The sequence below is a fragment of the Cottoperca gobio genome, chromosome 3, assembly GCF_900634415.1.
Source record: "Cottoperca gobio chromosome 3, fCotGob3.1, whole genome shotgun sequence".
NCBI lineage: Eukaryota > Metazoa > Chordata > Actinopteri > Perciformes > Bovichtidae > Cottoperca > Cottoperca gobio.
The window spans coordinates 6,421,914-6,443,537 of record NC_041357.1 but is presented as its reverse complement, the minus strand read 5'-3'; the positions used below and the strand labels follow the sequence as shown (position 1 = coordinate 6,443,537).

At 40.1% G+C, this 21,624-nt stretch overlaps 1 protein-coding gene across 5 annotated transcripts in view; it reads right to left on the bottom strand.

The window, feature by feature from the left end:
- The window catches only part of mctp2b (multiple C2 domains, transmembrane 2b), a 48,201-nt gene extending 26,577 nt beyond the window's left edge, over window positions 1-21,624 (bottom strand). For 4 of the 5 annotated variants that reach the window (XM_029428632.1, XM_029428634.1, XM_029428635.1 and 1 more), the window contains exons 1-4: window positions 21,487-21,624; window positions 5,915-6,476; window positions 1,943-1,996; window positions 409-526 (exon numbers count right to left, since the gene is read on the bottom strand). In XM_029428632.1, coding sequence (XP_029284492.1) covers window positions 409-526; window positions 1,943-1,996; window positions 5,915-6,427 — 685 coding nt within the window. In that variant the 5' untranslated portion in view covers window positions 6,428-6,476; window positions 21,487-21,624. Of the gene's footprint in view, window positions 1-408; window positions 527-1,942; window positions 1,997-5,914; window positions 6,477-15,497; window positions 15,525-21,486 lie in introns of those variants that run through there. The other variant, XM_029428633.1, reaches the window with a different exon arrangement.

Genomic DNA, 21,624 nt, shown 5'->3' with positions numbered 1-21,624 from the left:
AAGCGCCAACTATTTTGAAGATTCCCAAAAGTAATTTTTCCATTCAAAAACAGCCAAAAATGCTGTTTTCAGCCCCTCAAATGTGGAGATTTCCTTCTTGTCTCAGTTTTAAACCATTTTAACTGAATATCTTTGGGTTTTAGACTAAAAAAACAAGACATTTAAAGATCTCGCCCCGGACTTTGAGAAACTGTGAGGAGAAAACTAATCTGAAGATTTATTGATAATGAAAATAGTTAGACCTTATCTGCTTGTATACAGCTTTTTGCACTTCTCTGTTGTGTAACATCCTCATCATACACACAGAAGATAGAGCTAATAGAGTGGCAGTTGCTAGTGGTTGCTTCACAGAGTGAAAGTTTTAATGTTGGTACAGTAGTGGTGTTAGTAATAAGATGTGCTTCTTACCACAGCGGTCCCTGATGACCAGGTTGCGTCCTTCCTTCAGGGTGATGGTGAGCAGGAAGGACCTGGGTGGATCCTTGATGCTCGACGACACACTCAGAGTGTCGTTGCCCACCTCAGACTGGACACACACACACACACACACACACACACACACACACACACACACACACACACACACACACACACACACACACACACACACACACACACACATTATTTATTCTATTACAACACGTAGTACATCTGATTACATTTACAAGTCTACTGGAGTTTCAGTACTTTATTCTAAAACCACACTTTTTTTAGATGCCCCACTATTCCTCAATAAAAAATATGCTTTTCAAATTCTTGAAGCAAATTTTGATTTTAACGATCTGATCAAAAAATATATAATAGAGCAGAAAATTCTTATTATATTATTAAAACTATTTTTTTTTGAGAGAGTTTGCTTCCATAACACGTCTTCTATCAGAACCGGGGAATCCAAAATACACATAAGGTGTTTATTTGACTAAATGTGTCTATTTGCATCTAAAGATTATTCCTAAAGAAGTTAGCATTAGAGAATGCCTATTTTGCATATTTAAAGATAACGTTTCAGAAAACTTGTAATATAAACAATAACTGTCTTAATTTTATCAACCGGGGCATTGTCATGGTGACATCCATTAGTTTGATATTGATATAGTACAATACAAGTATTCACTTGTAGCGTCTCGCCTTAAAGTTTGGATTTTAATAGAACTCATATCTTGATAGATTTTCCTCCGTCTCATGTTCTAATAATTTGTCAGTTCAAAATAAGCTGTCATGTTGCCAAGCACAAAGGAACAGTTCTTATTTTGTGCTCATTTATTATCATTTTTAGAACAAAAATGTAAAATTAACTTTGGTGTCCACATTGTCCTGTAAAAGAAAGGCGTCATGGGTTGTTGTTTTACACAACATTGTAACTGTTCTTTGCTTGCTGGCGTTTACTTGTTGCATTATGTCTTTGGTTGTACTGTTCTGACCATGCTTTTAATACTGCTTTTGATACTATATAAAAAGCACACTCTATGGAAGGCTTTATGCAGTTGTTTGCCATCTATTCTTCCTGTCCATGCAATGGATTATTTAATCACTATTAAGCCTCTCCACCAAAGCAAGCATCTTTCAGAGAATAAACCCGGTCGCCTGGAATCACCCGGCTCAGCGTCCCAACCCAACCCGGCCACAAAAGCCAGGATGACACACACTGAGTGCTGAACTGCACACTGCCTACTGTCCCATCATGCCCTGAACACTGCACAATAATCTGGAATTAAACTTTGACACGAGTGTGTGCCAAAGCCCTATGCTGCACGATGCGTAACACTGGACAGAAACAGTCCTTTTAACCACAGAGAGGCAGCTCAGGATAAAACCACTTACACGCAATCTTTTATGTTAATATTGTGAGAGAAATCCTTAGCAGACAACATCGTAAACAAGGTTAAAATGATAGCAGTTCAACAACACATAATCACCATTCAAACTGGGTAGCACCACTTACATTTTGGTTGTCCCCGTCTTTTACCCCGAGGCCGTCGAAATCTTGATTATCATACTGCGGAAACAAAAAGGTAAATACATTTCATAAATCTAACATTTGATGTATAAAGAGGATTCTGGTGAAAGAGGAAATGTTCAGTCTGCTGATCAGTTGAAAGCAGGGACGTGCGGTCAGGGGAGGTCATCATGAAAAGTAAAAAAATCCCTCGCAAACTAGGTTGAGCGCATGCATTTGGCGCGTGCCTGTTGCTATCTCTCTGTATGTCGCCAATATAATGTTTACAGACACTTTTATTATACGTCCTGACTTTCCATAGTCCAGTTAATGTATGTAATGTATGTGTGTAACATATTTAGTCTTGCTGATGTGACATAAAGCCACAGTGAAAAGACACCAGGTGAGGCAGACAGTACTCTGCCGCACTGAAGAGGGCGCACGTGAGCCCACAGGTTCGTGTAGCTGCTCTTCTTCTAGCAGAGACGGTAAGCGCCAACAAGCTACTGCTAGCTAACGTCAGAGTCAGGTGCACTGTAGCACCAACAAGCTACTGCTAGCTAACGTCAGAGTCAGGTGCACTGTAGCACCAACAAGCTACTGCTAGCTAACATCAGAGTCACGTGCACTGTAGCACCAACAAGCTACTGCTAGCTAACGTCAGAGTCAGGTGCACTGTAGCACCAACAAGCTACTGCTAGCTAACATCAGAGTCACATGCACTGTAGCACCAACAAGCTACTGCTAGCTAACATCAGAGTCACGTGCACTGTAGCACCAACAAGCTACTGCTAGCTAACGTCAGAGTCAGGTGCACTGTAGCACCAACAAGCTACTGCTAGCTAACGTCAGAGTCACGTGCACTGTAGCACCAACAAGCTACTGCTAGCTAACGTCAGAGTCAGGTGCACTGTAGCACCAACAAGCTACTGCTAGCTAACGTCAGAGTCACGTGCACTGTAGCACCAACAAGCTACTGCTAGCTAACGTCAGAGTCACGTGCACTGTAGCACCAACAAACTACTGCTAGCTAACGTCAGAGTCACGTGCACTGAAGCACCAACAAGCTACTGCTAGCTAACGTCAGAGTCACGTGCACTGTAGCACCAACAAGCTACTGCTAGCTAACGTCAGAGTCACGTGCACTGTAGCACCAACAAGCTACTGCTAGCTAACATCAGAGTCACGTGCACTGTAGCACCGTTTAGTTTAGTTTTTTTCTCCGACTGACGGCCAGAAATGGAAGATTTTACAAGTAAAGGTAAAACCACAATTTTATTGAAAATGTGATCTGACTAAGAGAAAACAATCCAATATTTAAATTAAAAACTACATTTTGACCTTAAATAAAATATTATTTTGTTAATAGTGCAGTCTGTATTGAAATTAATCAAAGCATCAGACTAAACATGCTATTGAGGGTGCCGAGCAAATATCTCTGAGCCGCTATAAATGTAACGTTCTTTTTTGGCCAAATATGTCCCTTACCTGTGTGTGTATAAAGAATGCTGATATGAGACATGAAAAATGACCAGTAGTCAATGTTCATGCTGCCAAGAAAATGGTGAATAAGCTACTCAGTTATAATAATAATAATAATAATAATAATAATAATAATAATAATAAATTGTATTTATAAGCGCACTTTTCATTTGTAGCACTTTGAGTTTTGTTTATTTAGAGTTGGGTTCATATATTTGTAAATCTGACTCTGAAAGAGTCCGTGCCTCCCCAGCCATGAACCTCATCGCACGTCACCGGTTGAAAGGTTCAGGAACTGAACTCTCTTTGGCATTTCTACCACCAGCATTAATCCTTTGAGCATTTATTAGACATTTGTAACCAGAGGACTGAACAGCATTACACTGAAGAACACCTGTTGTTCAGTTCAAAGTAACTACAATTGTGAGCCCTTCCCCGGGACCTAATACTAGATTTGCTGATGTTTAGCAGGTATAATGTTTACTATGTTCACAATCTTAGTTTATCATGTCATGTTAGCATGATAACATTTGCTAATCAGCACTGAACACAAAATACATCAGAGGTTAATGAGAATGTCAGTCAGTATAAAAAGGTATTTGTTCATAAAGTACTGAAAACATAAAAAATATTATAAAACAAAAGTTATCCCCAAGTTCACTGGACTTTTATGCAAATATAAGAAATGCATTAAGACTCTCAAAATGATTTTTTAAAACTTATTTTTTATGCATTTTATATTATTGAAGTTACTTATCCCAATTCTATTTTTTTTATATTCTTGTTTCTTTTTACCATTTTGTGGAGTACACGTCTGCAATGTTTGTACATTTGAATGCTTTTTCAATAAAGACTGAAAAGAAAAAAAACTATTCATCCTGAGCGCGACGTGAATGTCTGTACAAATTTCACAGCAATCCACCCAATAGCCGTTGCGATATTTCCCTGGATAAGTGATGACGTTTGAAGTTACTTTCCTTGCTTTCGTGAAAAGGTATACAAGTGTACATTAAGAGCTTACTGTACTAAATGCTATGTCATCACAGAAATAACATCAAGGGTGTGGTGCAAAGTCATGAGACAACACTCTCTATTTGCAGTCATTGTTTAGCAACACATCTGGTTTAGCCATTTTCATCTGTGGCAGTTCTGCTGGGTATCCATCTGTGACGTGTTTGTCATGTCTTCTCTTATGTAAATATGTACAGGTGTCACGCCAAAACATCTTTTAATACCAGGGTTTGTCCTGCATTTAAGAGTAAAATTCAAGCACTTTTTAGGCAACATTTTCTTTTTTTTTAACAAAGTTTACAAAAGTAACTTACACCCACAGCAATCAATGTATATTCACAATCAGTTTATTGTACCAGCTGGCAATAATAACTGTGATTGTATGTTTTGATCATGATTAGGGCTGGGTATTGCCACGGATTTCCCAAATCCATTAGATTCTGATTCGATTCAATATTTATTCGATTATGGATATTTCAGTTACAATAACAATATTGTCTGAATATGACAATAAGAGATCGGGTTGAAGTTTCACACATCCTGAGCAAAAGGCATAGCCTATATTAAAAGAAACATTTCTGGATTTTATGAATCATTATAGCATCATTCATATGAAGCCAAGCCCAAGCTGATGTCTATAGTAAGGGATCAACAGAAGACTTATTTAGCTATTATGCGAGTGAACACAAGACAATAACTTTCCTTTTGTTTGCACGAGTGATTGTGTACATGAAATGCCAGATTATGTTGAAATCATGCATTTTGCAAAGAGCATATATTCAAATTCAAACATATTCCAAACCTTGAAAGCATAACAGCTAAAGTTAAGCATTTTCCAAACTTTCAAGACAGTTCGAAGCATGTAATACTTTCTCAAACCTTTTGAGTATTTAAAAAATGATCAGAATTTGAAAATTACTTAAAATAATGTTTTTCAGACCATGTGGGAGCCTTGAAAAATTCACAAATCTTAAGCAACGGAAAGGTTTCTGATAGAACCGGTTGATACATGTACAACACAGGTATATAAATATTACAGGTATGAAACAGAGAACATATAGTATCAATAAATGTGAACACACTATAATAAATATGTGCAGAGTCAAGTCACTGAATATCCAGGTGTGTGTGTGTGCGTGTGCGTGTGCGTGTGCGTGTGTGTGTGTGTGTGTGTATGTGTGTGTGTGTGTCACGGAGGCTCCTGTTCATGCAGGTCCTCCAGGATTTGTAAATCCTGTTCAAATACACCCGATACCTCAGACTAGTATGTTATCTCTTTACCTGTGAGTCACAGGGAACAGGGAAACAAAATGCAATACCATCCAAGTTTATTCTACTGTTAATGATTCTACAAATGCCTTAAATATAAAATTAAGCATTAATCCAAAGTAATAGCCAATGTTTGTAAACAAAAATCTCTCTCTGATTGCCATCACCCGCAAAGTTTAAACCTTTATTTCATTGTGTAAAGGCCTGAGTGTATACCTGTGAGTCGTCCTGGGACACCTCCACAGAGGGAGGCTCTGCACTGTAGACGGTCATCATCTCTGGCAGGCCCAGCTCCTCAGGCTCCATGCCCCTGGCAGGTCTGTAGTTTGTCTCTGGAGAGCTCCTCTCCTCCCCACAGAGACTGTTGAATGACTCCTGGGAGGAAGCCCAGTCCGTGCAGTCAGCAGGCATACGCCTCCCAGCTCCTCCACCAACTACTCTCATCATCAGGCCACTCCCACCTCCTCCCGGGCCTCTGGCAGGCTTGACAAGCGGTGTGGAGGGGTTGCTGTAGCTGGAAGAGTTGTACTGTTGGAGCTGCGAGACGGAGGAGACTTGAGCGTACTCCTGCCTCATGTCCCTCATGTCGGGTACGGAGGAGCTCATCCGATGGTCCATGGTGTGTTCCAGCTGAACGAGCTGCTTGCTTTGGTTCGTCTTGCCTCGCCGGCGGTGTGGCAGCATCTTCTGGCGGAGATGCTGCAGTAGGCCCGGCTTCTTTGAGTCCATGGTGGGAGGGAGATTGTGACCGTGTCTAAGATCTGGACATCACCTACAGCTAAAGTAGAAAAACACAGACAAGAGGAGTCAGTCACTGTCGTACATCTACAGCTATGAGCAGAAGTTCCTCAGAGTCTGTCTAGTGTTCTTACAATTCCAGACATTCAAACTAAAATGTTCTTCTGTTGGCAACAAGTAACTGACATGAATAGACATTATCTATTTTATAGTTTATTTTTGCAGGGACAGCTCACAGTTAAGTTATTGCACCAGAGTTAGCTAGAACCTAAATTGGAAAGGTAATAAATCTCTTGATTTGTCTTGATCTGCCCTCAAATAATTGCAGCCGTTAAATGGATTTAAGTATTGTATGTGGAAATTAAAAGACGTCACTACACTTAGTGTAGTAGTGACTTCCTGCAGTCTCCAGTGAAGAATTAGTTTGGCACATAACCCCCCATAAAACTACAAGGTGTCACTTTCACACTTTGTTTTTTTATGGATCAAACAACTGAGATATGTGTTCAATTATTGAGCTTTAGAGGTTACTGTTGGGCAGAGCCAGGCTAGCCGTTTCCCCTTATTTTCTTGTGTCTTATGTTTCTTATGTCTTTAAGCTAAGCTAAGCTATGCTAACTATCTGCTGGCTTGGAATATAAACAAAAGAACAAAGAAGGAGGAAGGAAAGAAACATTCTGTAGCAAACATCATTGGCAAAAGTCTTCTGGAGTCTCATTATTAAATCATGTTGCCAAAGATGATCATAAAATAATAAAAGAAATGTCTGAGTCAAATCTCAGCAGAATTTAAAAAACGCACGCACGCCCACTACAATCAAAATAACACATCAACCAATATGGTCATAACGCACTAAACTACAAGCTAAGCACATGTGGTACTTTGGAGAAATGGAAAACATGAATAGGGATGGGAATTAATAAGATTTTCTTCCATTTATTGATCCCATTGTTTATCTATTCCCTCATAGATTCCTGATAAATGTGTGTGTGTGTGTGTATACATATAGGATATAATGAATTAATTGGAAATAAATGATTGCATTTACTTAAACATTTGCTTTGATTAAAAGTGTTTCTTGGCATTAGTAGTTTTAACTATTATAGCTGCTCAGAGCTGGAGTTAGGAAGTTCAACAGGTCATTATTTCCTCTATGTTATCTTTTTTACTTTGCTGCAGCCATTCAATTTAGATATTCGTCCTATCATAAGATTTTGATAATGTAATTGCAGAGGCACTCTCTCGTGCACTAGTAGACCCTTAGTCCCATGTTGCTTATTCTGCTTCAACCCATCCGCTCCTCATCTTTTGATCTCCTACTGTTAAATACTCCAGTGGTACAGAGATGCTTCCCGGGGACTGATGGGCCAGGCGATAGTCTGAAAGGTTAACGGTATCACCACTAAATCATGTAATGTAATGGGTAATTGGTCAATTATGGCAACATGGTTCATTTGTTTGAGGTTCCTACTAGAACAGGGGTGGCCAATCAGTCAGAGGTTAAGAGCCAAAAATGTTACTATGTTACTGCAAGGAGCCACATCATCCAGTCACAGATGCGCACCCCCCCTTCTCTCTTTTGTTCTCAGCCTTTCTCTGTGCTCCCTCACTCTCTTCCTCCCCTCTCTCTCTCACACAGACAAAATTAAAATCAAAAACTTTACACACACGCACCCTCCCTCCCTCCCAAAGACACACACTCCCTCACACAGACACACACACAGCTCTGCTCAGACAGATTTATTGTAAAGGTCACACACCATAATATTGACAGAAATTGAATTAAACCTCTCCTACCAGTATTCAGAGGCCAGTTATTATCAACAATGAACATTGTGTGCACTCACACACAAGCTCTCAGTGTGTTTTATCTTCCTATGCATGTTGCTTCTTTAAATTAGTGGGACTTCTAACATTCCTTGCCTTGAACAATCCTCCTCAAATCTGTCTTGTATTCTGTTGTGGTCACTCGAAGCATTTATTTCACATGTGTGTCAGTCAGAACAGATGGATACTTTGATTTCACGTGTTTCAGGGGAGATAACACCGACTCACAGACGTATGTTGACCCAAACATTGATAGTAGCTTGAGTGAAGCCCGTTTGACATTGGGATATTTTCTCCATTGGCACAGTTTTCCAGAACTCAAGGGTCCCTTCCCTCAGAACAGGTTTCAGTCGGCCTTCCTCAGAAAGTTCAATCATCTCCAACTGGGCCACCGCCTCGTCCGTGACTAGCGCATACCTGTCAACCCTCCCGTTTTTCCCGGGATTTTTACTTCTATCCTGATTTTCTCCCGTTTAAATATTTTCCAGTAATTATCCCGTATTTCTAACCTTTCAGAAAACAAAATAGGCCTAATTAAAAAAAGTGTAAAGTGGCCTCCGGTAGAGCAGAGGGCAGTATTATGTTTAACTTTAGCTGAAAAACGTTATCCGCGAGTAAACACACAGAAGAAGAAAACAGGAACAATAACACAGAAGAAGACGAAAACATATGGATGAGAGTCACAGTGAACGGGAGAGAGATGCAGTTGTACCTGCCAAACAAGTTAAAACTTTATGCAAGTACCTGGCCAAATGAGAGGAGACCTTCCCTTATTTATTAAAAGCAGTCGGGCAAACTCGTGCTTTTTGTAAAGTGTGCCATTCAGATGTTAGCTTTGCACACGGCGGAATAAGCGATGTTTGCCAGCAAGAAAAATCGTCCATGCACAAGCACGCCAAGAGGCACAAAACATACACTGTCAATGACTTCATGTGCGATAAGAACTGTTTCGGAGGCAGACCAAGTGACCAAAGCTGAGGGAAAGATGTCGATGCTTTGTGTTGAAAATAATGTAGCCTTCAGCTTCTGCGATGATTTCAGTCGCAGTGTAGCGGACATGTTTCCCGACTCTGCCATCGCAAGGAAGTCCTCATCGGGGGAAACAAGCCACACAACTCATCCATCATCAAATACATTGATGATAATAACTCATCAAATAAAATACATAAATCTTATAAACATATATGTACAAGTAATACATACTTTAAATAAACATGTATTATGTGTTTACGTTTACATTGGCGGCTGAGAGCTGTTAGAGAGCCGGGCGGAGTCCGGCAAAAAAAATCCCTTATTTTGAAATTCCAATGTTGAAAGGTATGCACTAGTGGGGCTTTCAAACAGTCCGTCTCAGCATTAAAAGGGTCGACGAGGAACGTAATCTGTGACCTTTTCAGCTGTAGATCATGGAACTGGGTCGCAAAGCTTTCGTGCAGGGTTTCAACCAATGTTGCATTTCGGCTTGTCCGCTTGCTTTTAGCAGAGAGGGAAAATGCGCTAATTCTCCCTTTTGAAGAAGTGTCTTAAACAGTTTCAGTTTGTTAACAAACGCAAATACACTTTGCACTAGGTCAGGCAGCATTTCTATATGAATATGAACTCTCCCACTCTAATAAAACGTCCTATATAGGTCTTCATATTTTCGCTTAGCTGTGCATTTTCCCCTGCCATTTTAGGATCGAACTCAGATGGTCAGATAGTGTTTACTCAACGATAGGTTTTTCCCCCCTCGAAAGTGATTGGTTCACTGCATCGCAGGCATTTGTGATTGGCTCTTGGGCCACATCAAAATACCAATACAATACATGTACATTACATTACAATACCTCAAAACAATACCTCAGGTAACTTTTCACACTCTTTAAGCTTTTTATCTGCTTTTTCAACATCATAATGTTCTTCAATCCTCAAAAGCTGTTCCTTAGTACACAGCTCCATTAACAGCTCAGAAGGGTTCTGAATGAAACTCTCTACGAGGGAAGCCATCTTTAAAAACAGCCCTACTCTCTATCAGTCTTGAATGAGACACATGGAGAACCCAAAACCCAGCAAAGAAGGCATCAGGAGACCCCAACCCCTATACTTAACTACCTAGTAGTGCTGAAGCACCCCTAGTCTTCGAGCAGTTAATGTTGGGAGGTATGCTCCTGAGCGTATAACTCTACCCACTTTCCCCGTCGCCTAAATCACAAATCCCATAGGCCCTATGGCATAGGGCAGGGGTCGGGAACCTTTTTGGCTGGGAGAGCCATAAAAGCCAAATATTTGTTTATGTATTTCCTTGAGAGCCACATATTTAATCAATTTGAATGCAACTTTATGCCTGCATTTTTTAAGAATAACACGTCTCCGAGTACTAATAGCGGTATCAGTGTTGCATTGAACAGGTGCTCTTTTATTAAATAAACTAAATGCTTAAGTTATTTATCTCATCTTTCAGTGTTTACTGCACGGGTGTCAAACTCAAGGCAATTATGACCTATTTAACCTCTTATGTCTGTTGTTGTTGGTGTTGTTTTTGTTGTTGTCCCGCATTTTAGCGCCTTGAGATTGCTTTTAGCTTTGAAAGGCGCTTTACAAATACAATTTATTATTATTATTATATCCGGCCCGCAAGAAAATATCATATGTCTGTCATAACTGGCCCGCCGGTTTTGGTAATTAAATCAATGCATGGCACAACCACGGGAAAATACATTTGAGGAAGAATCTAAATGTGTGAATGAAATGAAAGTTTTTGGAAAGCAAAGAGAAAGACACCACAGATCTCTGGGACGATGTGAGCGGGACTGTTTGTGTGACACAACGAAGCATCTCACTGTTAAACCTCCAGCTTCAGGGCCGTGTGATCACGGACATGTATGATGCCAAGCTGCCTGTGGGAGACTCTGATGCAGAAGGAAACTTTGGTCACTACGAGTTTCCAAACACTGACAAACATCTCCACCGCTGTGTTCCCGACTGCATTCTGCTCATAAACTGAGCGCATTTGCCGACTTTGCAGCTCAGAAATGAAAATTGAACTGCTCAGCAATCCGTTTGCAGTTGACTTAAATATGTTCCATATCTTTTTGCACTTTATGTGTATCCTGTTCAATAAATGTGGACCGTGTTTGGCCCTCGACGTAGTCCCAGTTTTTAATGTTGGCCCTCTCTGTGATTGAGTTTGACCCCCGGTCTACTGCTTGCTTTGAGCAGTTTCTCCTCAGCTGTTTCGCGAAGGGCAGGGCTCCGCCCCCTACACACACACACACACACACACATACGCGCACACACACACACACACACACACACACACACACACACACACACACACACACACGTGTGTAAGTGTGTGCGGTGTGCAGTCAGAGACAGAGCGGAGGAAAGGAGAGGGGAGAACTAAAAACAAATCCGCTGCTAAATGTTTTACTTTAAAATGACACAGTATAATTGTGTATTACTTGTTAATCATGTTAAGACATGTCAGCTCAAAATTGTCTGCGAGCCATATCGCGTCATCAAAAGAGCCATAGGTTCCCGACCCCTGGAATAGGGGAATCCGCTGACAATCCTATCAGGGTTAAAAGGTACTCCTGCTCTAACAAAGACCAGGTCTGGCCCACCACGTAGTCTCAAACAGTTAGTTCCTTGGGGGGAAATAAATTATTTAAAAAAATCACCCTCTCCTACAACTCACCCTTAAAATACTTAACATTAGCAGACAAACCTGACATTTTTCCTCACAAAATATTTGGTGAATCCCCACAAAGCAAACATACACTTGTCACAAACCGACTCATGGAATGTTACAAAGTGGGGAAACCAGTCAGGTAAGTTAATTAATAGTTTATTAGAAGTAAACAAACGTAACTATTTACAAAAGGTCATGAAGTGTGGTTTCATTAGTGGCAAGTGACATGCGTGGGTGAGTAAAACGTGTGTTTATGTGTGACGAAGGCAAGCAAAACAACAAACCCAACAATCCTGAGTGGAGCGTGGGAGAGAGAGACAGCTGGCATCTATAGCCTCTGTGGAGACCATCACAGGTGTCACCTCACCAGCCTAACGACCCTCCCTGACTGCCAGCAGAAAGCAGCAGAAACATGGGGCAGCAAGGGAGAGTAACACTGAAAACATGTCCTTCAAACCAATGTATTTATTTTTGTTTCTCTGCAACAAATACATTTTACAAGATCACATATCATTATAGCGTTATAATTTACCTTCATTTTTACTGAATAGAGCTCAAACGCATTGTAACGCATCTCAATAGGGACCCATGTTAACGTTAGCTGTTGGCTCCGTGCAGGCCTGTGCTGCCCGCCGGCTGCTAACAGCAACCGTTATTGAACATTTTTGAACATTTTTAGGAAATCGGAACAGTGGGATCTGCATTTGCATTTATAAACAGTCCTTGTAAAATCCAACATCGCAACAGAAAGGAGCCACTGTCAGCCACAAATCTTTGCATGTCAAAGATTCATTAGGAATCGATAATGATTTTTTACGAGATATATCGAGATACTCAAACGCATCTAGATTTTCTTAAACCCCTATTACTTTATCCATGATGGTGGTGGATAAAAAATAAATACAACTATAGATAATATAGTCTGAAAAACGAACATATACTTGAATCCACACAGCTGACTCAGGGTGACGCAGGATGTATTTTATGAAATAACATTGAACTGTTTTGTATTACTGTACTGGTATGCTTTCCTAATGATGGAAGTTTGCATAATGTGATCAACATTAAAAACATCGAGTGACTGAGGTGTATTTGTGTTGACCTGATACCTACAGCATTCTTTAAGCGGATATTCGACAGCATTTCAAGTCACGTCCTAAATATTATAAATACGTCTCTTCTAACGGGCATTTTCCCAGACGCCTTCAAAACAGCCGTTGTAAAACCCTTGCTAAAGAAACCTAACCTAGACAGTAATACGCTGACCGACTATAGGCCAATATCTAACCTTCCATTCATCAGCAAAATACTAGAAAAAATAGTCTCGGTCCAAATAAACTCCTTTCTTAAAGGAAACAGCATCCTGGAGGAATTTCAATCAGGCTTCAGAGCATGCCTCAGTACCGAAACTGCTCTGACTAAAATAATTAGTGACCTCAGACTAAACTCTGATACAAATGATGCCCACTTTGGAGTTCCACAAGGGAGCTGCCTCGGTCCATTACTGTTCTCCCTATACATGCTACCACTGGGGGACATCATTAGAGAACACAATGTGTGCTTCCATAGCTACGCGAATGACACACAACTGTACATCTCTGCTGAACCAAATGATGCTACAGCTATTAACTCCATCACCACCTGTCTGTTAGCAATAAATAAATGGATGAGCAATCATTCCTTAAAATTAAATGAGAACAAAACTGAAATCCTACTCGTAGGTCCTGTAACAAAAAGAGAGATGATGCTGAATAACATGGGGAAACTTACTCCTTTGATTAAACCTGAAGTTACAAGTCTTGGTGTTATCATAGACTCAGATCTAAGCTTTAAATCCCACATAAACAAGGTGACAAAAACATCATTCTTCCACCTTAGAAATATAGCTAAAGTCAGACAATTTATAAATCAAAAGTATGCTGAAAAACTAATCCATGCTTTTATCTCAAGCCGACTCGATTACTGTAATGCACTCTTTACCGGCCTTCCATAAACAACAACGGAGAGACTTCAGCTCATCCAAAACGCTGCAGCGAGGCTGCTGACTAGAACCAAGAGGAGAGACCAGTGTTAGCCGCTCTACACTGGCTTCCAGTAACTTTTAGAATTGACTTTAAGGTCCTCCTTCTTGTATACAAAGCCCTAAACGGAACCGCACGCATGTGCCCCCAAGAACATTACGATCATCCACTACTGGTTTATTAAATGTTCCCAGAAACATCCAAAAGAAAATTGGGGATGCAGCCTTTTGCAGTTATGCACCAAAGCTATGGAACACTTTACCTGCAGACATTAGGGAGGCAAGCTCGCTCAATATCTTCAAAAGTAAGCTAAAAACATATATTTTTACTTTAGCCTTTTAATAGTGATACTTAATATCTTTGTCACGCGTTCCACCCACTATTAGTTTATTTTCATTTGGTTTTAACTTTGGTTTTGGTAATTCTCTTATCATTTCAGATCCTGGTTCATCCTCACTGCCTGCAATCAACTTATTCCCCTCACCTGGTTTCCACAGCCCATCTCCTCACCTGCTTCTCATTCCCTCATTAGTTCTCTCAGAGGATATATACCAGTTCTCTCCTGCTTGTTCCCTGCCAGATTGTCTTGTGTTTTCCTGCCAAGCTCTTCAGCGATCGTCTAGTTTACCTGTTTAGTTTTCCTGACCTGCCCGTTTTGACCTTGCCTGCCTGTTTCTGGACTCCGATTCTTCTGCCTTTCCCTTACTGGATTTTTTTGCCTTTTGGACTGATTTACCGGTATTTGACCCTGCCTGGATTACTGAGTAAACTGAACTATATTGTATTCTGCCTGTCTCTGTGTCGTGCTTTTGTGTTCAGTTCTGCCGGTTCCAGCGACCCTTACAATCTTTTTATCTTAGCCTTTTTAATGGTGCCATTATCATTTAAATGATTTCATAAATTTGCCATGCCTGGTTTAACATTGAATGTGTAAAGGTAACTGAGATGAATTTCAGAGTGTATTTTTGAAAAGCCTGAGATCATATAGACCAGGGGTCGGGAACCTTTTTGGCTGGGAGAGCCATAAAAGCCAAATATTTGTTTATGTATTTCCTTGAGAGCCATATATTTAATCAATTTGAATGCAACTTTATGCCTGCATTTTTTAAGAATAAGAATGTATTTCCTTGAGAGCCATATATTTAATAAAATTGAATTTTAAGTATATCACGTCTCCGAGTCCTAAAAGCGCTATCAGTGTTTCCCCTACCATTGTCTGTGCCCCCCACGGAACCCCGCTTATGTTATTTATCTAATTTATGTGTCTACTGAACTGGTGTCAAACTCAAGGCCACAATTGTATCTGGCCGTGAGAAAATATCATATGGTTTTGGTAATTAAATCAATGCATGGCACAACAATGGGAAAATACATATTTGAGGAAGTATCTAAATGTGTTAGAAATTAAACTGACGGGTCTGACGACAGACAGCGCCAGCGATTGTGATGAAAAGAGCACCAGGATGCGCTGGACATGGAACATATAATAAGCACCGTAACACAGACAGGAAACTTTATAAGAGTCAATTTAAGTCTTTACCTGAGGAGATGCATTCTGAACATGGCGGTGCGATGGCTGAGTCGAGGACACACCACAGATCTCTGGGACGATGTGAGCTGGACTGTTTGTGCGACATAACGAAGCATCTCACTATTAAACCTGCAGCTTCAGGGCCGTGTGATCACGGACATGTATGATGCAGTGACAGCGCTCCAAGCCGAGCTGCCTGTGGGAGACTCTGATGCAGCAGGAAACTTTGGTCACTACGTGTTTCCAAACACTGACAAACATCTCCACCGCTGTGTTCCCGACTGCGCATGAACTGCTCAGCAATCCGTTTGCAGTTGACGTGGAAACGGCACATGTGAACATCCAAATGGAGCTGATTGACCTCCAGTGTAACGACACACTCAAGGCTTTCAAAATATGGCTCTGATAGTTTAAAAAATGTACAAGAATTGTGTGACGTGATTTCCCGGCAGTAGGGTTGTTAAGTACGGCACAGATGGGGAAACTAGGCATGAATTCCAATGTTTTATATTTTAATTCAGCTATTTTATACTATTTTAATTCGGCTATTTTTGTAATGGTACTTCAGACTCATTTACATCAACACTGTGATTATTGTTCTGTAAATGCTCTTATGTCTAATCTTGTACTAATTGTTATGTTTCTGCTGTGAAGCACTTTGGGCTGCAATTCTTGTATGAAAGGTGCTATACAAATAAAGCTTATTATTATTGAAATGCAGCCACTACAATGACTTTGATGCCTTGTTCCTGAAACTGTGTGTGGCTGACTCACCCATCATAGATTCAGTTTACTCAATGCAAAGTCACTGTCATATGCAAAACAAGAGCTCTATTTCAAATTAAATGAACAAACTGCAGGTAGACAAAGCAGCCAGTGATGAGTCATGAATGCTTTCTAAATGATCTCTGCAATACAAAACAGCAGAAGTCCCTGCCCAGAGCGGCTGCTGACAACCTGATTTTGTAAAGCAACTTTGTATTGTCATTAACTGCAACCAATGACCTGCCATGTTAACAGGAACATTATCAAGGAACAAGACAAGAATCAGAGTTTACAAAAAGATGCAGGTAACGGTAGATGTTTAGAAGTGAAATTGAAAACACAGCTTGGAAAATAAGTGACATATTTTTAAGAACAGCTGCAGTTGGGCTGAAGTAGTCTACAACTACTTATCTTTAGATGTAGTTTGGAGAAAATATGTAAAGTAATGACTCAGATATCCAAATTCAGAATTCTGTAGCATGACCCAAATACAAGGATTAGATAGTGGATCACTGACGAGTGGGCAGAGGAAAAGGATGACGGCCACTCGTGGATCACTGACGAGTGGGCAGAGGAAAAGGATGACTGCCACTGACTGCAGATCTGCCTATTACTCAAGTGGCGATTGACTGAAAGGAATAGTTTATCTAAAGGATACAATAGTCTCATGATCTACAGGTCCACTCTGTTGTGTTGACTTGAAACATTTACAGAATGTTACAGCTCGAGTTAAACTTTAAAGCCACAGTGAAATGAACTGACATTTTTCCCAAATTCTAATCCTGTGTCCTTCTGTCACATGCCAAATGTGCCAAAATATCTTTTTGGAGCAATTTGAAATCCCTCTTTTTTTTTTAAATACAAAAAATAAAACCATTTTGATGACTCATCTTGAACTCTGGGGCGATTACATAAATATATTCAATCAAATGTGATTTTGGGTGACAAGCTTAGCTAACCCCATCCATCATATAAAAGCTGTACAGTAGGTAGCTAGCAGAAAGATCCATTAGTGGGCGTTGTGTATTGATATTTCAGTTGGCAAAAACTTTGTGTACATTTCCAAAGATTATGGCTTGAGGTCTGATTACTTCATTTCACCTGTTTCCTCTTCCACCTCCGATTTAACAACACGGGAGGGAGGTGTGTACTGTGTATGAAGGCCAACAGTCCTCTGCAGCTCCAGAGCTCTGTATTCCCTACACATACTTTTCAATGATTTGATTGTAGCAGAGTGCATTCTGCCACACGGTCTTTTTTCATACTGGAGTTGGAAATTGTCAAATTCTACAAATAGCGGCTTTAAATTTCCACAGTGGTTCAAATTACTATGTGACAAACCAACAAATAATTATCATCCAATTGTCCACTCAGAGCTACGCAGTGTTATAGCATCTTTCAGATCAGTGCTTTCAGCAAAAAAGCTCCAACAACCCACTGTACGCTACCTGCTCAGCACCAAACAGACAAAGTTACGGACTACAGTAAAGAGAGTGAATATTCGACTAAGAGTTGCCAGGTGAATAGAAATATGTGTTGTGTGTTCCATGTTGTGTTTATAGCTTGTTTGAATGTCCAAACAGCCAATGTCTACAGGGCTAAAAGCCTGCATCTCTTTCTCCTCGCTGTATATAGTTACGGTGTTTCACTACTTACACTCATGTCAGAGCATCTTACAGTCAATTTATATCTATACAATCAACAACTTGTAGAAATAAGGTAAAATGTCAATGGAAGTTTGTCTTTGACCCCATTAAGACCATGTATAATTCCAGAAACTAAGCAACTTGGAGAAAAGGGTTTTATGTATTGGAGGGATTTAGCAGATGTTTTAGCCAAATATTATTGATATGCTTGCTGCCGTCAGTTCTACAACATCTCCATTAAAGCTACTGCAAGGACGTTATAACTGGTTGGGAAACAACTTACTACTGATGTGTCTATATGACCTACAAAGGCAAACGAGAAGATTGGCTATTTCTATATAGTTTTTCTTAATGCTTGTCCGAGTCCTAAATGACGGAAAGCAGACCGAAAGAGCCTTTGTTTACATTTTCCCAGGCAGTTTTGGAGTGAGTAGAATATTAGCCTGTTAAAAAGAAGATATTTTTGTTTTTTTATTGTATTTTGTGGTAATGGCTGATCAGCAAAGATAAAAGGAAAAAAATGGATCGAAGAACAAAAAGAAGCGAAAGAGGGACAGTGATAGAGCGCTGGGAAAAACGTGTCAACCTTGGTCGGTCATTCGACAGATAGAAAGAATTGCAGTATTTGAAACAATTCTTCCTTCTATTTTATTTATGAAATACTTTTGAAGACACGGTTTTCAAGACCTTAGCTGTGCTCTGCACAATGCACTCTTTAAACAAAGACTAGCCACATCAATATTACACTGAGTTGTCCCAATAACCTAAAACAAAACTATTACACCAGCTAGGAGGATTAACAGAGAGCATCATGGGAGCACAAAATGACAACAATAACCATGTGTACAGTATTACTGAAGTGTCATTAATCGTGCACATTGGACCCTCGATTTGACTATAAAATAAGTTAAGCTTGAAAAACATTAACAGTCCATTGCTGATAAGGCCCCGGTGTAATCATGTAACTGATATAACCAGGTGGCACACAGCTGAGTGGGTCATGGTATTCATTCAAACTGCTCGTCCAGCCAGAGGAGAGTCAGCCAGACTTAACCTGGACTAAACAGATAAAGCTATGCAGACTCCACAGCTGGCCAAATACTGTATGGTCAGAACAGCCCCCATTCCAATTTCTTAATGGGGAGAACTACACTTTCATCAAATCTTGTTCAAGTTTGAAAGGCCAATTGGGTCCCTTACAGAGTAGACCCCTACTGCCAGCCCAATCTGTGGACACGTGAATGCTGTGACGCAGAGCCAGCCCAGTTCAAGGTGACACTGCAGAAGCATCCATCCTTTCTGCAGACAACCTTGTCCAGAAACCAGTCTCACTAACCTTGCATCATATTTTATTATCTGACTCTCTTGCGTAAGGAGACATTCAGTGAGATGGCCAGAAAAAACAAGATTGGTCTCCTTGATATACAAGGAGGTCACCACGTTGAACAAACAGGGTGTGAACCGAACATGATAATGGTTGAAAAAATGGGAAAGACAAAACGACTCAAACTAGTGCTTTGAAGTAATTATGCAAGTAAGTAAGTAAATAAATAAAAAGCATTTGTTGATCGTAGAAAGTGTCGTTATATGGGAGCATTTAGGACGGAAAATAACACCAGTTACCCAGTTATGTCTATAATTATATTTAAGGGGAGACACTACAGGTGAATAGGGTAAAAATATGAACTAATAGATATCACCATGAAACTTCCCCAGCTAACTTTAGTTGAATTTAGGAGGAGTGGAATAGACACAAATAGAAAAGTTTGCTAAAACAAACACTTAAGCACAAAATCAGCCCCAATGCTCAAAATTGACCAGTGCATGAAAAATTATGTTGTGTGTCATCTTGATAAAATAATGTAATTTAAAATGCATTTAATCATAATACATTACCTTTTCAAAGACTGTCTATTTCACTGACAACAAATGTACATGCATGTAATACAAATGCCTACATGAAGTGACCACTGCAAAGTAAAAGTCACTCTTTAAAAAGAGATGTAAACTGATTAAATGCTATATGTGTATATAGTGTATATGATATGATATGATACTGAAACACTAACTGGGAGAGAAAAAATACGTTTGGGATTTTATTGCCACAAATAAGTAGGCTCTGACAGGAAAAATGATGGTTGTGCATGCAGTTAGCCTCAGTTATTACATGTCCTGGAGCAGGCTGACACATGTACCGATGACTGCAAGAATACTGTTTTTCTACTTTCATTTCCAAATGAGGTCACCACCAATTGAATAAACAAAGACACTGATTTTCCAAAATGCCTGATAGAATACAAATCACCGATGGTAGCGTTTTAAAATGATACTGGGTTAATCCGTTGTTGGACATGAAAGCACTTTTGCAGACTGGAACCTATTTTAGAGCTCTAAAGATGAACAAGCAATGATTTTGTCTGCACAAAACAGATAGATAATAAAAGCAATAGCAAATACTAGATAATCCTAAAAAACATATAGTAGCAGTCATAAAGACGTTATATGACTATTACGTTGCTTTTCCTCAGTCAGTGGGGCGAGTTGAGCAACTGCATGAGAGCCCTGCCTTGTCAGAACTAGACAAGAAGCTATTTCCTGAAACTTGTTCACAGTTTGCAGTTTCTACACTTTGATATGGGGCAAGACAAAAGCTTGGAGCAGAACAAAATAAAATAAAATAATGCATGCACCAATGAGAAATCTACAGTTCCAGTGGATAAAAAAAAAAGGTCAGTCAGTTTAGTGGTTACGAGCTTTTACACGCTGTGGCAACATAAACAAGACCTGTGGGTCGATACGATGCTGGCATTTATGTGGGGAAATACCCTTTTAAGTAGGCTACAACCCCGAAGAGGTTTCCATTTGTATCCAGAGTTAGTGAAAGTAGGCTGTTTAACTTACGCTAACTATAACAGAAAGCTATTTCTCCAGAAATGAGTGCTGTAGACGGCACCTGAAAAAGCAACCCTATCCGCTCACTGCACTGACACTAAACACTAAAACTAAAAGTGAGCCGCTGCTCTCCAAGAAAATATCAGACCAATCTTATTTTTAAAAAAACGTGCAAATAATATTATCCTGCCTATAGGAACAGATACATGATAGACAGGGTGGGTCGTTCATTCGGCATGTATCACACAATGACCAAGAAGTTTTAAAAATAACACTAAACTTCAAAGTGTCAACTTCTCGCTGCGTCCAGCCGAGGTGGGGGACTGAAACACGGTGCGTTTGTTTGACATCAATGCCGACACAATTGACGACCGACTCGACAAGGAAACTTTTTTAAATGATGTTGCACAAGAGAAGTGTGTGTATCATGAAAAAACAAGTATGGCCAGAATGGCGTTTGACTCAGCCTCTTGGCATACAGATGTAATCAGTAGGCATATCATTGGAACATTCCCAAGAAGTTACAAGGAGTTCAAACGGAGGCCGCTGAGACTTCTCACCTGCCCAACAGAGGACATGCTTCCGGGCAGGAAAAGGCTCACCTGAACAGCCCCACCTCAAAGACCCCCACAGGGTCACGAACTACCTAACTTCTGCTTCTCCCTTAGAAAAGACAATATTGAGTGAACTTTTACCTTTTCCCGCTGTAAAGAACCTCCGACGAGTGTTTCTCATTCACCTCATGGCTGCTAAACATTGGGGTCAGAAAAACGACGCCACCCGCACAGAACATCGACCGTAATATGCAGCTTTGACGGACTTCCTCCTCTCCG